At 57.3% G+C, this 17,120-nt stretch overlaps 1 protein-coding gene across 3 annotated transcripts; it reads left to right on the top strand.

Annotated features, from left to right (window-relative positions):
- Positions 1-1,269: 1,269 nt before the first annotated feature.
- LOC140897317 (uncharacterized) lies at positions 1,270-15,984 on the top strand. Of its 3 annotated transcripts, none has more exons than XM_073309792.1 (6): positions 1,270-1,331; positions 10,300-10,437; positions 11,346-11,486; positions 11,874-12,020; positions 12,186-12,356; positions 15,848-15,984. In XM_073309792.1, exons 2-6 carry the CDS (start codon positions 10,350-10,352, stop codon positions 15,886-15,888), a joined length of 588 nt encoding a protein of 195 aa, XP_073165893.1. In that variant the 5' UTR covers positions 1,270-1,331; positions 10,300-10,349; the 3' UTR covers positions 15,889-15,984. The 3 variants fall into 3 exon arrangements, with proteins under 3 accessions (XP_073165893.1, XP_073165890.1, XP_073165891.1); XM_073309790.1 differs by lacking the exon at positions 1,270-1,331 and adding an exon at positions 3,076-3,239; XM_073309789.1 differs by lacking the exons at positions 1,270-1,331; positions 15,848-15,984 and adding an exon at positions 3,075-3,239 and having other exon boundaries at positions 12,186-12,541.
- The last annotated feature ends 1,136 nt before the right edge of the window (positions 15,985-17,120 follow it).

A 17,120-nucleotide genomic window follows, 5' to 3' on the forward strand; every position in this document is an offset into this window, starting at 1 on the left:
GGGTGAACTGCAAAATAGTAATCGAAAGTCCTCTAGATTTTTCTACAATTGTTTCAATTGTTGTATTCAAGAGTTAGTAACAAATAGATACATATACATTAAAATGTTGAACCTAACCAGTGTCCCTTCAGTGACTTGACACAAGATGAGAGAACATGTTAGTATTAGAACTGAGTGGGTCTAATATTTATTTAAGTCTCTTTTATATAGGAATTAGATACAGTGCTCCTGTCCTCTGATTTCCCAGTTATTATCTGCCAAAAAACCCCCAAACCCTGTTGAGTTTACAGGTGATTAAGTAGCCCCTGGAATCAGGGTTAAAGCTGCCCTCCCCCCACATCTGAAATAGCGCCCTTGGCTGCAGGGGCTCCTGGGAGCATTGGGTCCCAGTCCCATTGGCATGTTAAAGGAGAGCCAGGGGTTGCCCAGGATCCCATACACTCCACTTGGGGAGCTGATAAATCACCTCTGCCCAGTGATGTCTCCCATGTCTCTCAAAAATCCCAGTGAAGGGCTAATGTGCTGCCTTGGGAAAGTGCCAGGGTGAGTGACTGTTACACACTCCCTGCGTCCTGCCTGCTGGCTGATGCTGTGACGCCCGACAACCTCGGGCTGTTTGTCAGGGACAGAGTGTTTGTCTCCACCAAACACACCTGGGCTGGGCTACTCCCCGGGCTACTCCCCTACAGAGAGGGAGAGAACACACACAGGCTGCAGTTCGCCCTGCTAGTTAAAGCCAGAGACTTTCAGCTCGTCTGCCTCTCACAGCCTGCTGGAACGCAGAACAGCTGTATATATCCTTGAGGTATCATACAACACCTCGCCCCTTTTCCCCTACCTGTCCTCCTGGATTACCACATCCCTCTGTACCAATATTCCAGCCATGAGATTTAGCCTCCCAAGTTGCAATTATGCCTACTGAGTAATAATTTTGCTTATGTGCTAATCCTTCCAATTCAGCCTGTTTATTCCACACACTCCTTGTATTTGTGCACAGACATTTAAGATGTTGAGCAGATTGCTCCACTGTTTGTGGCTCCTATGACCCCGTTGTAATAAATCTCCCCTGCCCCGTGATGTCCCTGCAGCTCATAAAAATACCTGGAAAGCACAAATGTGCTGCTCTGGGAAAGCAATGGCATGACGGACATTCACACGGTCCCCCAGCCCACGTCCTCCTGCCAGGACCACCAGGACCACCGCTGGGTGATGCTGTGCTGCCGGGAGGGCTGTTGTCAGGGCCAGAGGGTTTGCTCCTACCAGGGTCATCACACCCTCAGGGGAACGTGCATGAGCCACTCATACGGGGTCAACAACCCTAAAGGGGACATGTGAGTACTGCTTCTCTGGGGTCATCACAGCCTAATGGGGAGGTGGTGGTGGGAGCCCCAAAACCTCCCCACGCACCCTCCTCTGGTCACGTCCCAGAGACGAGGGTCAGGGGCACAGAGACATTCAGTCCCCATCGTTAGACATCAGCTGAGGGAACCTGCTGCGGGGGGCGACTAGTGAGATGGACGGGGCGTGATCCACAGCACACGACACAGACATGGATAGCCCAGGCCTTTGGGGAGTGCCTGATCCCTGTCCCCCTGAAGGAGCGTCAGAGACCCAGTGGGAGAGCGAGAAGAACGTACCGACCCCTCCCTTAGCCCCTAGCCCATGGGAGCAGAGTGCCAGGGTGTGACGAAGTGGGACTGTTCTTAATGTTTCCTCCGAATATTGTGGGGGTGCCTCAGTTTCGGCATGCATCCGATGAAGTGAGCTGTAGCTCACGAAAGCTCATGCTCAAATAAATTGGTTAGTGTCTAAGGTGCCACAAGTCCTCCTGTTCTTTTTGCGAATACAGACTAACACGGCTGTTACTCTGAAAAAAGTTTCCCCTATGCAGTTCTTAAGTCTCTAGGGGGTGGGGTAAGGGTGTATAATCACTGCAGAGCCCTAGAGGGCAGGTGTGGGCAGGGGTCTGGACACAGAGAATGGCCGACACCCTGTTTCCTGGCACCTGATGGCCTGGCCCTTCCCCCCTGCGAGGTGAGAGCTGAAGGGTTGGAGAACAAAGGAATCCAGTGACCTCCTGGCCCGGGAAAGGGACAAAGTCCAGAGGAGCAGGGGTTGGAGGGAGTTTCAATTTGGGGCTGGCTGGGACATGGAGTGAAGTACAGACATGGTTGTCTGGCTCACTGCCCCCCAGAATGGACCCAGCTGAGGGGTCCTGTTCTTTATACCTACAAGCTCTGTGTTAGACCATGTTCCTGTCGTCTAATAAACCTCTGTTTTACTGGCTGGCTGAGAGTCCTGTCTGACTGCGGAGTTGGGGTGCAGGACCCTCTGGCTTCCCTAGGAGCCCCGCCTCGGCGGACTCGCTGTGGGAAGCGCACGGAGGGGCAGAGGAGGCTGAATGCTCCGAGGTCAGACCCAGGAAGGGGGAAGCCGGGTGAGCTGTGTGTCCTGAAGACAGGCTGCTCCCAGAGAGGAGACTTCCCCAGGGTCCTGACTGGCTTCATGGGGAGCAGTTCCAGAGCATCGCCCGTGGACTCCGTGACATAGGGGCAGGGTTAGGTTCTGGAGCTGAGCCTGCAGCCAGCTCTGGGGAGGGGAGGGTGCATGAGTCCTGCTTTCTGCGCCATGGGGAGCTGCCAGGCCAGTGGACCCAGCTTTAGTAATTACAGCCTGGCAGGCGTGGGCCCAGCCACTCCTCATGGGAAGCAGCAGGGGGAATGAAGATGGGTGTGTGTTAGGAGAATGGCATATCTGGCTCTGGGGCAACCAGCTCGTTGCCATGAGGTGAGAGCGTCCCATTCCGCACAGCTCCAGGGGCCGGCACTGGGCAGGCTTCACGAGAGGTTCACTCCAGGGAAGCCCAGTGATCAGTGGCCTCTTGGCTCAGCTGTTTGTCCCGATGCCCCAGCCAGGGCATGGAGTCCCCTGGAAACATGAGCTCACCTCTGCATCCTGTTATTATATTTCCACCATCCTCACACCAGGGACTTTCCCAACTCTCGCAGTTCCCTGCTGCTTCCCTATTCCCTTTGGGAGTGGCAGAAACCGGAGGCAGCTCTCTTGTGTAATGTCCCCTCCTGTGGCCGCAGTACCAGGCTGGCATGATCGTATATAAGCTGGTGCAGCTTGGCGCTGGGTATCCTGGCATAGCAGCACCATGAAATCAGGCCTCCTCCTCCTGGGGCTCCTCACCCTCTGGGCTGATCCACCGTCTGCCTCTGGGCAGCTCCGTCAAGGTGAGGGCTGTGATGCAGCAGGGAGGGGGGAGTGTTGACCTGGGAATGTGGCAGGGGAGTTTCAATGGGAGACCTGAGAGCCTGTAACCTGAGCCAGGAGGGGGATGGGGAGGTAACACCTCTGCCGGGGAATGTGAAGACAGGCTGCAGCAGGGAGCCTGCTGGGTGGGTTTAGTTGTCACTTTGGTGCTGGGTGGAGGAACGCAGGGAACCCCAGGGCGGGGGTCTAAGCTCCCTGCTCCCCCAGAAGGACTTGACTGAGGGGTCCTGGTTGTACCCACAAGCTCTGTTTTAGACTGTGTTCCTATTGTCCAATAAACCTTCTGTTTTACTGCCTGGCTGAGAGTCTCAGTGGATCCCAGGAAGAGGGGTGCAGGGCCCGGACTCCCACACACTCCGTGACAATTGGTGGTAGCGGTGGGATCGACTGCACCCCGTGGGCGGCGCTTCCTGCAGTAAGTGACTGGGGAACAGTAAAACGAAGGGGGATTGATGGGGACCAGGCGTGCTGAAGATTCAGAGAGAGACGGTTTCAGGGGGCGGTTAACCCCTGGGAGTGTGTGACCAGAGAGAAGGACTTTTGCAGTAACAGGGTCCCCCAGGGGATTGCAGCGAGCGGTCCCAGGGGCGGAGGAGTCTGACCTCAAGGTGGTGACCTCAAGAAGGACTGGCACACGAGGGGTTTTTCCTGGAAACCGTGGGATGTACGCTAAAAGCCTGAAGAGCGACCTGGTGGAGCTGTGCAGGCAGAGGGGGCTGCGCATTGGGAGGTCCACCAAGGATCAGCTGATTGCCCAGTTGGAGGAGAGGGATCACTTGGATGACCCGATCCCTGTCCCTGAGGGAAGCTGCCCGGCGGACGAAGCGTGGGCCCTGGGGCCTGACCGGGCTGGGAGGGGTCATACTGCTGCCGAGGACATCCCGAGACCCTTTCTACCTATGCCTGGGGGAGGGCTTGGGGGAAGCCCAGCGAATACTGAGGGCACCCTGACCCCAGCAGCCAGCAGGGGATCCTCCCGGCGGAGCTCCCCATCCCTAGAGCGGATGCAGCTGGAATGGGAGAGGGAGATGAAAATGAGGGAGCTGGAGGATCATGAAAAACAACGTCAACATGAGCAGGAGGAGAAGGAGAAACAACGTCAGCATGAGCAGGAGGAGAAGGAGAGGGAGCGTCAGGAGAAGGAGAAACAAAGACAGCATGAACTGGAGCTGGCCAGGCTGAGGAGCAGTGGGGCCCCGGCTGCGGTGAGTGTGGGGGGACCCAAGACTGCAAGGAGCTTTGATAAGTGCTTCCTGGCCCAGCGGAAGGAGGGGGAGGACATAGATAGCTTCCTGACGGCCTTTGAGAATGCCTGCGAGCTGCACAGAGTTGACCCTGCAGACAGGCTCCAGTTTCTCACCCCCTTACTGGACCCCAAAGCCGTGGAGGTGTACAGCCGAATGACAGGGGCGGAGGCAGGGGACTATGAACTGTTCAAACAGGCCCTGCTCCGTGAGTTTGGGCTGATCCCCGAGATGTACCGGAGAAGGTTCCGGAGTCAGCGTAAAACGCCTGAGGTCACCTACCTACAACTGGTCAACCGGATGCAGGGGTATGCCCGCAAGTGGACAGCTGGGGCCCGAGCTAAAGAGGACCTGCTTGACCTAATCGTACTGGAGCAACTGTATGAACAGTGCCCTTCCGACCTGAGGCTGTGGTTGGTGGACAAAAAGCTCGAGAACCCCCAGCACGCAGGGCAGCTGGCCGACGAGTTTGTGAACAGTCGGGCAGGGGGTAGCAGGGAGGAGTCCCGAAAGAACAGGCCCCCTCCGATGCAGAGGGGACGTCCCAGTCACCATGGGACGTCCCAGCGGGGAAATGTGGAGAACTCCCTCCCAAGGGGAACGCCTGGTGTTGGGCCCCTCCGACCTGCTCAAGGGGACCAACGTGACCTGAGCTGCTATCACTGTGGCCAGAGAGGCCACGTATGGACCCAGTGCCCCAGGCTCAGGGACAGACTGAGCAGACCCAACCTACCCAGGGTTAACTGGGTAGGGACCCAGCTGGACAAGGGGCAGATGACCCAGGAAAGGGGGGCTACCAGTTTACCACCTGCGCAGGAGGGAAGAGTACCCCAGGCCAGCTCCGCCAGAGGGCTGGATGCTTGGGACTCAGGGTGCTCGGTTTACAGGGTGGGCGCGGGGCTGTCCCTCCGGAGAGAGTGCCTTGTTCCCCTGGAGGTGGATGGGAGGAAGGTCAATGGATACTGGGATATGGGCGTGGAGGTGACCCTGGCCTGGCCCGAGGTGGTGGCCCCAGATCGGGTGGTGCCCAACACCTACCTGACCCTGACGGGGGTGGGCGGGACCCCATTCAAGGTGCCTGTGGCAAGGGTACACCTGAAATGGGGGGCCAAGGAGGACCCCAAGGATGTGGGGGTGCACCACCATTTGCCCACTGAGGTTTTGATGGGGGGAGACCTAGAGGACTGGCCAAGCAAGCCCCAGACCGCCCTGGTTGTGACCCGTAGCCAGAGCCGGCGAGGGGCACTGCACCCTGACCTTGGGGAGGGTGCCACACCGGAGGCGCAGGACCCTACCCTGGTGGGGAGGGAGCGCCGAGGGGCACGGCTCAGAGAGGCTGTGGCCTCAGACCCGGCCAGTGAGAGGGAACCGGTCCCCATCCCTTCCCCAGCCGCTCACTTCCAGGCCGAGTTGAGGAAAGATCCCTCCTTGCGGAAGCTCAGGGACCTGGCCGACCTCAGTGTGGGACGGACCATGAGGAGAGGTTGCCAGGAGAGGTTCCTGTGGGAGAAGGGGTTCCTGTACCGAGAAAGGGCTCCCACAAGGGAAATGGAGTCATGGGGGCTCCGGAGGCAGCTGGTGGTCCCCCAGAAGTATCGCCGCAAGCTACTGTACCTGGCCCATGACATCCCCCTCGCAGGGCACCAGGGAATCCGGCGCACCCGGCAGAGGTTGCTACAGAACTTTTACTGGCCTGGAGTCTTTACCACTGTCCGGCAGTATTGCCGATCCTGTGACCCCTGTCAGAGGGTGGGGAAGGCTCGGGACAAGGGAAAAGCGGCTTTGAGACCTTTGCCCATCATAGAGGAGCCTTTCCAGAAGGTGGCCATGGACATCGTGGGACCTCTCAGCAAGACGACCCGGTCGGGAAAGAAATACATTCTGGGGGTGGTAGATTTTGCCACCCGCTACCCTGAGGCAGGTGCCCTTAGCTTCCATTGAAGCCGACACCGTGGCCGACGCGCTCCTGACCATTTTCAGCCGAGTGGGGTTCCCCAAGGAAGTCTTGACAGACCAAGGCTCCAACTTCATGTCGGCCCTGCTCCGGTGCTTGTGGGAGAAATGTGGGGTCCGGCACAACTGGGCCTCAGCTTATCACCCCCAGTCCAATGGGATGGTGGAGAGGTTCAATGGGACGCTAAAGATGATGCTGAAAACCTTTATGAACCAGCACCCGCAGGATTGGGACAAGTACTTACCTCACCTGCTGTTCGCGTACAGGGAGGTGCCCCAGGAGTCTACCGGATTTTCGCCTTTCGAACTGTTATATGGAAGGAGGGTGAGGCCCGCTGGACCTGATGAGAGATGAGTGGGAAGGGAAGGCCACTCCCGATGGAGAGTCAGCGGTGGAGTATGTCCTGATCTTCCGAGAGAGACTAGCTGAATTCATGGGCCTGACCAGGGAGAATCTGGCCAGAGCCCAGAAGAAGCAGAAGGTCTGGTATGACCGCATGGCATGGGCCCGTACCTACGCCACCGGGGATCCGGTGATGGTTCTCATCCCCGTGAGAAAGAACAAACTATAGGCCACCTGGGAGGGCCCTTTCAAGGTTGTCAAGCAGCTCAATGAGGTAAATTATGTGGTGGAGCTGTCGAACCGGGCGCACCACCGCCGGGTGTACCATGTGAATATGATGAAGCCATATTATGCCAGGGGGAATGTGGTGTTGGCCGTGTGTGGACATTGGGAGGAGCAGGGAGATGACCCTTTAGTTGATCTATTCCCTGGGACCAGAGCTGGTTCCCCACTGGAAACAATTCCCCTCTCGGATCAGCTAACCCCTGCCCAGCAAGCCGAGATCAGGGGGGTGCTGCATCCGTACCGACAGCTGTTTTCCAGCCGGCCTGGACGCACTAATCGGACTGTCCACCGGGTGCAGACAGGGTCGCACCCGCCGATAAGATGCTCCCCCTTCCGAGTCACAGGGAAAACTGCTCAGGACCTGGAAAGAGAGGTCTGGGACATGCTGGCTTTGGGGGTGATCCAGCCATTGGCTAGCCCTTGGGCCTCGCTGGTGGTGCTGGTCCCCAAAAAGGACTGGTCGGTCCGGTTCTGTGTGGACTATTGGAAGCTCAATGCCATCACTGTATCTGATGCCTACCCCATGCCCAGGCCTGACGAGCTCCTAGACAAGCTGGGAGGAGCTCGGTACCTTACCACCATGGACCTTACAAAGGGCTACTGGCAAGTGCCGCTGGATGCAGATGCCCGGCTGAAATCGGCCTTTATCACCCCTCTGGGGCTCTATGAGTTCCTGACCCTGCCTTTCGGCCTCAAGGGAGCGCCGGCCACCTTCCAACGCCTGGTGGACCAGCTCCTGAGGGGGATGGAGAGTTTTGCTATGGCGTATATTGATGACATCTGTGTCTTTAGCCAGACCTGGGAGGACCATGTGTCCCAGGTTAGACAAGTGCTGGACCGACTCCAGGGGGCTGGGCTGACTGTAAAAGTGGAGAAGTGCAAGGTGTGGATGGCAAAGTATCTTACCTGGGTCATCGAGCGGCTGCCTAAAGCCAAAACCAGCCAAGGTGGAGGTGATTAGAGACTGGCCCGCTCCCCACACCAAAAAGCAGGTCCAAGCCTTTATTGGGATGGCAGGATACTACCGAAGATTTGTGCCCCACTTTAGCGCCATAGCCGCCCCCATCACTGGGCTATGCAAGAAGGGGAAGCCAGACAAGGTGGTCTGGACTGAGCAGTGCCAGGAGGCTTTCCGGGCGCTGAAGGAGGCTCTGGTCAGTGGCCCAGTTCTGGCAAACCCAGACTTTGACAAGCCCTTTATGGTGTTCACCGACGCCTCCGACACGGGACTGGGGGCGGTGTTAATGCAGGAGGATGAAAAGGGGGAGAGACACCCCATCGTGTACCTGAGCAAGAAGTTGCTACCCTGGGAGCGACACTACGCGGCCATCGAGAAGGAGTGCCTGGCCATGGTGTGGGCCCTCAAGAAACTAGAGCCCTATCTCTTCAGGCAACACTTCACCGTGTACACCAACCACTCTCCCCTGACCTGGCTGCACCAGATGAAAGGAGCCAACGCCAAACTCCTGAGGTGGAGCCTGCTCCTGCAGGATTACGACATGGACGTGGTCCATGTGAAGGGAAGTGCCAACCTGATAGCGGATGTGCTGTCCCGGAGAGGGGGCCCCGAACTTCCCCAGGTCACTGGTCAGAGTGACCCCACTCAGTTCAGTCTCGAAGCGGGGAGAGGTGTGCCGATGTGATGCAGCAGGGAGCTGGGAGTGTTGACCTGGGAATGTGGCAGGGGAGTTTCACTGGGAGACCTGAGAGCCTGTAACCTGAGCCAGGAGCGGGAGGGGGAGGTAACACCTCTGCCCAGGAATGTGAACAGAGGCTGCAGAAGGGAACCTGCTGGGGGGATTTAGTTTCAGTTTGGGGCTGGGTGGAGGAACGCAGGGAACCCCAGGGCTGGGGTCTAAGCTCCCTGCTCCCCCAGAAGGACTTGACTGAGGGGTCCTGGTTGTACCCACAAGCTCTGTTTTGGACTGTGTTCCTGTTGTCCAATAAACCTTCTGTTTTACTGGCTGGCTGAGAGTCTCAGTGAATCCCAGGAAGAGGGGTGCAGGGCCTGGACTCCCCCACACTCTGTGACAAGGGCTCCCTGCCCCTGAAGCCCCAGTCAGCCTGGCTTCCCTCTGCCTGCCCCCAGCCCTACAGCCTGCCCCCAACCCCCTTCACTCTCAGTGGTCAGACGGGGGTCATCACACCCTAACGGGACATGGGGTGAGACACTGGGGTGGCTGTGAACTGTCTCCTTTAAATGGCACTCTTCATTTTCTTGTTGTGTGACTGGCTCCCTAAGTCACTTGTTGTTTCTGCCCCTGAGCTGATGCCTGAAGTGTTTGGAACCAGGGAATAAGGAATGTCAAGTTGTGCTCAGTCTGGGGTGGAGCATCAGACACGCCATCATGCGTGCTGAAGCGTGTGAAATGCATGCAAGGCTGATTTGTCTTGCGTACCCAAGTTTCATCTCACTTAAAAACGACTTGCTTGCAAAGTCAGACATAGAAATCCCAGAGGGTCCCAGCGCACTAGTACTGAACAATGGCTGGCTTTCTCATTGTACCATATCGTTCTAAAATAAAGCGACTGGAATATGACTATTGTACGTACATTTCAGTGAATCGTGTGTAGAGCAGTATGAACAAGGCAGTGTCCCGATGAAATTTTAGTTTGTTTTGACTTTGCTAGTGCTGTTTATGTAGCCTGTTGTAAAACTAGGCAAATATCGAGACAAGTTGATGCTGGGGAACAGGGTAGAGAGCACAGCAAAGAGGATTCACCCTGAGAGAGGGGCCTTCTCTCTGTTGCTTTGTTTCCCTTGTCTTGATTGCTCTGACTTTACACTCGTTTCAGTCATGTAAGGGCCCTGCTGTGGTGGGGGTTTGCCGTGTGGCCCCCCCAGGTGGGACTGGCTCAGGCTGGGGTTCAACTTTAATTCCCGTGCCCATCTCAAAGCATGCCCATTGGATCCCTCCCCACCAGCCTCCTCCTTGAGGCCTGTGTCTCTAGTGACATGCAGTTGAAAATGAGCCCTGAAATTGCAAGTTTTCCGGCTGTCTTTGGGGAGCGGAGGAGGTCACCCCTGGGGGGTGAGCAGTTAGATTCCTCCGTCCCTGGGGGAGGGGGTAAAGGGAGGGAGAGTCCGTTGCCTGGATATGACCCCCTTGCCTCAGGATGCTTCTCTTTCCCTGGCCTGGCTGATGTGTCTGCCCCACGCTCTGTAACCCCGGTTCTCTTCCCATTTGTTTCCAGTGAAAAAGGGCGAGTGCCCCGCTCCCATTCACTGGGCTGTGAACTGCCTTATGTTCTGCTCCACTGACGCTGACTGTCCCGGATCCGAGCGCTGCTGCAGCACCGGCTGCGGGAGGGAGTGCAGACTCCCCGTAGGAGGTGAGGGGCTCTCCTTCTCCACCCCACTCCATCGGTGCTGGGAGCCGAGAGCCAAGGCCTGGTGACCCCATGGCCACGCCCACCCCTTTGGGCTCCCTATTTTAATATTAACAAGGTGGCCACGGCCCCCTGAGAAAGTCTGGACACCTGCAGCCATGATAGCCCCATGAATCCTGCTTCCAGGGCCCAACCCCACCCCAACGGGCATGGGCCTGGCCCCCACCCAGCCAAGGGATGGTCAGAATTGGGGCCCAGCAGGGCCTCCCTGGTGTGCGGGAGTGACACAGAGTACGAGGATCCTGATGGGGAGGTGGCATCTCGGATTATCCTGATTACAACGGTGGTGCTCAGACGCTACGGCAATAAATGGACCGTGTCTGCTGCTTCCTGCCCAGTCCAGCAGCAACTGCCCATTCTCACCCTGCGTTTGACCCAGAAGGCAGGAGACCCTCATCTGGATGGCCCCGGGGCTCTGCAATAGTTGCCTTCAGTGACTCAAGACACTAGATTAGACATTAGGGAAACCGTCCTGGCAGGGTGGTAAAGCACTGGAATAAATTGCCCAGGAGGCTGGAATCTCCGTCACTGGAGGTTTTGAAGAGCAGGTTGGACAAACCCCTGTCAGGGGTGGTCAGATAATACGGAGTCCTGCCTCCGTGCAGGGGACTGGGCTAGAAGACCTCTCGGATCCCTCCCAGTCCTACGTTTGCAGGCCCCCCTGCAGCCCTGCAGACAGAGACCTTAGCGGACACTCTGAAGCGGGCGGTGTGTGCAAGGCCAGCGACCTGGGCGGGTGGGGGATCAGCCTGCTCGCGGCTGCAGGAGCACTATGTGGTTACATAGCAGCCTTCCCATTGGAACGAGTCCAGACAACGCTGACCCTGCTCTCTCGCTGTTCTTTTCCCCAGTAAACCCAGGGTACTGCCCGCAGTTCGACCCCAGCATTATGACCATCTGCCTTGTGGAATGCAATAACGACAGGGAGTGTGGACTGGGCCGGAAGTGCTGCAGCCAGGGATGCCATGTGCACTGCATGTGGGCTGTGCCAGGTAACTTCGCACCTGGGAGTGGGGGACCAAAGGCGGGGTACTTGGTCCTGCCTATTAGATGAGCCCCCCGGACATTCTGAGTAATTCAAACTGCTACACAAGTGGGGCCGGGTCTGAGAATGGACGTGGGGCAAGGGACAGAGCTGGGACAGGCAGGAGACTGACTGAAGGGGGTCTAAGGCCCGGGGGCATGCGGCTGAGCGTGGGGTGGGAGGGTCTGGGGGGAAGCCGCAGGGACCAGTCCTGGAGAGGCGCAGACCAGGACGGCAAGGAAAAGCCTTGGCCAGAGGTCAGATCTGGGGCCTGGCTCCAGTCCGTGGTGCAGGCCTGTGCGTTTGGGGTTTGTTCCCCATAGAGACATGAGCTGTTGTTGTTTCCCTTTTCCAGCCAAACCTGGCACCTGCCCCAAGAGGACAGTGCTGCAGACGTTCGCGCCGTGTGAGAAGAATAAGTGCAGAGATGACAGGGACTGTCCCAACAGGAAGAAATGCTGCTTTACTGGCTGTAGCCTCGGCTGCCTGGCCCCTGGAACAGGTACCAGCAGCAAAGATAGAGGGGCCTGAGGAGCCCCCAGCCCCACAGCACTGGCCAGGCATCCTGTGGGCCAGAGACATCCCCACTTCCCCACCAGTCTGGGTTCACTAGCCTGAGCTCCCTTGCAGATCTCTGCCCTCCTTATAACCCCTCTCCTCTCTCCAGGTGACGTTTGCCGACTCCCGCCTGAGAGGGGCCCTTGCGCACAACGGTTCCTTCGCTTCTTCTACAACCCGGCCTACGGGATGTGCCAGAGATTCTTTTATGGCGGCTGCCGGGGCAACGGGAACAACTTCAAAACTCTCCGGGCGTGCCAGCAGGCCTGCAGGACACTCGGTAAGGGGCCCGAGCGCGTGAACCCGCCGGCCTGGGCTGGGCAGCTCAGCAAGCTGGGACAGGCTGAGAATTAACGCAGCTGCCGGCCGGACTGGTCACCGGGAGTGCAGGGTGGGAAACGGGACTGAAGCGAAAGAGGTTGCTGGTTCTGGGGCTGGATCCTAGCCCTGCTGTGGGAGGCCAGGGCAGGGGAGACGATCATGGAAATCAGTTCATAAAATGTTCCGCATACAAATCCGTGTCGTAAGTATTCACAGGCCGACGCCCCTGGCTGTGCCTGCAAGGAGCGCGGCATGCAAACGGCCAAGAGCTGTCGTAGGCACGCGTAGACTGAGAGTCTGCATCCACGGGCCATAACTGTTAGCAAATGAGGGCTTTGCACGTACATTTTGTCTGCCTAACCGTAGTTCCTGAAAATCCGGCACTAAAGGTTCTTCAACTAATATGTAAATGAAGTGACCATTAAGAAATGTTTTTTCAGGGTTCAGATATGCCCTAGTGACCAAGTCCTCTTTTAGCCCCATCTCCCACCCCAGCTGGAGACTGGGTCCCAGTTAGATTTCAATGGGGAGGCTGAGCAGCTGTCTCTCCGTGCTCTGTAGCTAATGTGACCCGCAAGCCCTTGTGGGGCCCGGCCCATGTTCAGCCTACAGTCGCACCGACTCCTACGGCTCAGTCACCAAGGCATGGGACGAGGTCGTCTGTGGCACTGCCAGGGCACCGGGAACAATTTGGCACCAGAGCCGGATGTCTCAGGGCCTGTGGAGGAGCTGGGAGGCTATGTCTAAACTACCACTTTGGCCAGTATCATTTCTGTTATTCAGAAGTGTGAAAAAACACCCCCCTGAGCGACGTACGTTTCACGGACAGAAGTGCCAGCGTGGACAGCTCTGAGCGGGCAGGAGATGCTGTCCCACCGACACGGTTACTGCCATTAGTTGGGAATGGATTAATTGTGCCAAGGGAAGAGCGCTCTCCTCTCGGCACAGAGCAGCTTCACGAGCGATCTGGGACAACGGTGCTGCTCGAAGCCTGCTGGCATAGACGGGGCCTTAGGTGGGTGGTGAGCTGCCCAGGTCAGAGGGACAGTGCTGGAAATACACTAGGGGCCGTTCCCGTATCGCTGAAGGAGAGTCCGCGGCGCTGTTTGTGATGGGAAATGGACTAAATACAAGGGCCTGTGGCCAGTTCTGGCAGTCGAATCCTAACTGTGCCCCTGGCAGCAGGGCCTCCAGAGCGTGAGAACCAGCCCCGGGGCACTGCTAGGAACCGGAGCACAAACCCCACCGGGCTGTGAGCTCTCTACCTGGGGTTCACCAACCAGTTATCCAGTGTGAACTCCTCAGGCACCATAAGAGCCTAGCCAGGGCGTCACGGACAGGCCCCTTGGGTACGCCGGTCTGTCTTGCCACCCAGGTGAGCGTAGCTTTGTGATAGCTGGTTCCTTACACCATCAATCACAGCAATAGTCCCCTTACCGCCAATAGCAAAGGGCCCGTCACTTACCCCAAGTCAACTGCACCTCAGACCTCACACCAAAGACAACGCTTCTAGCCAATCCTCTAATAAACTATCTAAAGATTTATTAACTAGGGAAAGGAAACCAGAGTTATTTACAAGGTTAAAGAAAGCCAACCTAGAAATACAAATGAGTTACGATCTCAGCTTTCACAAGGAAGCCGAAGCTTCTATCATGAGTAAGCTCCATATGCCCTTCAGGACTAGCCCTGGCTGAGCAGCTGTGGATCTGTTGCTTATGCCTAGAAACCCTGCCGCCCCAGAGTCCAAACTGCATCATGGTCATCAGATCCTTCTGTTTGGGGCTTTTATCCCCACCCTTCCTCGTGTTCTCAGCTTCAGCCTCAGCTGATGGGAGGACTCCACTTGGATGACTCATCTTCACGGGGGCGGGGAGGGCAAAACAATGAACATGGTTTGTCCTCTTTCATGTCCCACAATAGTCCACCTGGTGTCAATGGACCTTTCCTGTTGGGCAGGACATAACATCTTCTGTAGGAGATCAGCCATTCACACTATTCTTGCCTTTCTCCTGTCTGGTGAGTTACACAGTCACAGAGGCTCACCGTACAACCGCTCAAATATTACCTTACACTGTGGGATACAGATGCTGTAAGTGAGATGAATGCAGGCAGCAACACACCAGCATTCAATAAAGAAGAAACACTAAAGAGATTCCTATCATTCTAATCCCTGTTTTAACAACACTAACGCACAGGTGAGCCAGACTGATTCCAGCTGTGTGTCTGTCACTGTTCCACTGAGACACAGGGACTCTGACATGAGCTGGCACCTGGATTGCGAGTGTCACACCAACCTGGCTTTGTTAGGATGGGGTGGGATAAAGCTCTGAGCTGATCAGGCAGTTGCCACATTGCTAAGCTGCTATCCTGTTGCTACATTTTGCGTTGGAACAGGAACTGAGCGGCCGCTTCCTGAGGCCGTTGGACTTTCAGCTTCTGAAGCAACTGCTCCCCTTCTCCTGTTGCTATACAGAATAAACGGCTACCCAGGGAGGTGACTCTTTGCTGGCATGAGGGCGTAGCTGTGACGAGCCCTTGGCCCTCCCGCTCACCACTCTGCACCTGTTGGAAACGCTGTTACCGTTATGGCCCCCAAAGGTGCTGGGCACAGACAGGATCTCACATCAGCCCAGCATGTGAGAGACGAGCTCTTTGTAGAGGATTCACAGATAACTACGGAGATGTTCGCTCCTGCGAGCTGTCCTGCCTCAGGCCCTCCCTTTGCATCCCTTAGTGCCGTGTTTATCCAACCTTCCCTCGCTGGAATAGGCAGGGCAGGGGGCCTGGCCACAAGGGGTCTGGGGTTCTGGCATGTGTCTCATTTTTGCATTTTGAAAAGGTCACTCTGGTCACAGACCTGCTCCGAGTGACCCAGCTCCCCCGGAGGCCTGGAGTCTGGGCGGAAGCTGGGGGTGCAGATTGCCCTCTCTCCCCCATGGAGCTCCCAGCTCTCTGGGGAGGAGGTGAAGGGCTGCGGGAGGCTGGCATGGAGATGGGGAGAGGAGTGCCCAGGGATGATATGGGTGCTGCTGGCCTGGCCGGCTGGGTCTCCTGCCTCCTCCCCGGGGCTGCTCTGTGCCATGGAGTTTGCCCAGTGGCGGCTCCCGAGGTCACCCAGCCCCGTGCACTCAGCCCTGCTGCAAGGACGGCGACTGCCCAGGAAGGGCCGGGCGCAGCCACGTCAGCCGTGCCCCCAGCCCCTGCCTCAAGGCCGTGCAAGGCAGAACTGCGCTGACTGCACCTGACACCGGGAGGGATGGGGGGAACAGGGAGGACACAAACACAGCTGAGTGCTGGGGTGAGCCCAGCCCCCTGCCTGCCGGGATCTCTGTGCCCAGCCCCCGCCCATGGGGCAGTCCAGGATTGCAGGTCCTTGCTGCTGTCACCTCCCTCCCTGCCCCCAGCCTCATGACCAGCCCCTGGCCTGACCGACTGCCCCTTCTTCCACAGGGCCGACCAGAGAGAGAGACCAGGAAGAGCCGAGAGTGTGACCGCAGGGCCTGTGTGGGGACAGGACAGGATCCTCCAATACGGCCCCCACCTGACACCCACCCCCAGTCGCCCGTGGGCCTCATCTCACCCAGCACATGGGTTGTGTAATAAAGAGCTCAACTCAGCTGGCCTCCCTGTGATTTCCTGGATTGGGCCTCACTGTCCCTGCATGTCCGCCTGGGACAACCCCCTTCCAGCTGGAGCTTGTGCCCCAGGCTAATGTCCCTGGTGAAACGGGATCTCCCTGGGGGCATGGCAAGCACTGGGCAGTGTCACTAGAGCGTAAGCTGCCGCCTAGTCCCTGGGTTCCAGAGAGCAGCTGTTTGTGGGCTGGAGACACCAGATCCCGAGGATCACAGTCCCCCACCCCACAGGACCTTCGCTACAAGAGGATCATGTTCCCTCTTTACCCAGCACTTCTCATAGCATCTCCCCAGTGCAGCGAGCTGCAGCCAGTGCCCGGGGCTGGAGCTTCAGCCCTGATAAACATGGCTTCTCCCAGCAGTGGCAGCCTGGCTCTGCCACCCTGAGACTCCCTGCAGAAGCTGGGGCTGTTGGACAATCCCTTTGGGCAGGAGCGGGGCATGCTGGTGGAGGCATGGGGGTGTGAGTCAATTGACCCTGCTCCCTTCCCATGCTCTGGCTTGCTTTCCCATCCCCAATGGAGTGACCAGACCCAAGGTCCATGGGACCTGCCTCTAAATACCAGGGGAAAAGGCTTTCTCTGGGGTTCCTGCTCCGGACCCCAGCCACACCCCACAGGTGCTGAGCTCTGGAAGGGATGGGAGCCAGGCAGAGACCTGTGGGTCTGATCTGAGCTTGCGGGGTGGGTCAGGCACATTCCTGACTGGCTCCCCCAGCACAGTGGGGAGTGAAGTGGCCATGCTTCACAAACAACAAAGTGATGGACAGTGGGAGCAGAGACCCCCAGGTTGCCCTGGAAAGGAGCAAGCCTGTGTAAGCAGGGTCTGAATGAGTTCTCCCCTGACAGCTAGCTGGAAAGGGGAGAGACTTCAGGAGCAAACTGTATTTAGATGAACACACCTACTCTGCCAAGATATCCAGCAGACAGAGCCCTGTTGTTCAAAGTGATCAACTTTGACTGGTGCTGGGTTACAAATCAATTTAGTACTGAATGCAGGGGTAGGTAGTGAAATGTTATCAGTGTTGTTGTCTTTATTACATGATTAAAGGGGACCAGAACTGTGCTTAACCTGTATGGTGACCAGAC

The sequence above is a fragment of the Lepidochelys kempii genome, chromosome 13 (assembly GCF_965140285.1).
Source record: "Lepidochelys kempii isolate rLepKem1 chromosome 13, rLepKem1.hap1, whole genome shotgun sequence".
Taxonomy (NCBI): Eukaryota; Metazoa; Chordata; order Testudines; family Cheloniidae; genus Lepidochelys; species Lepidochelys kempii.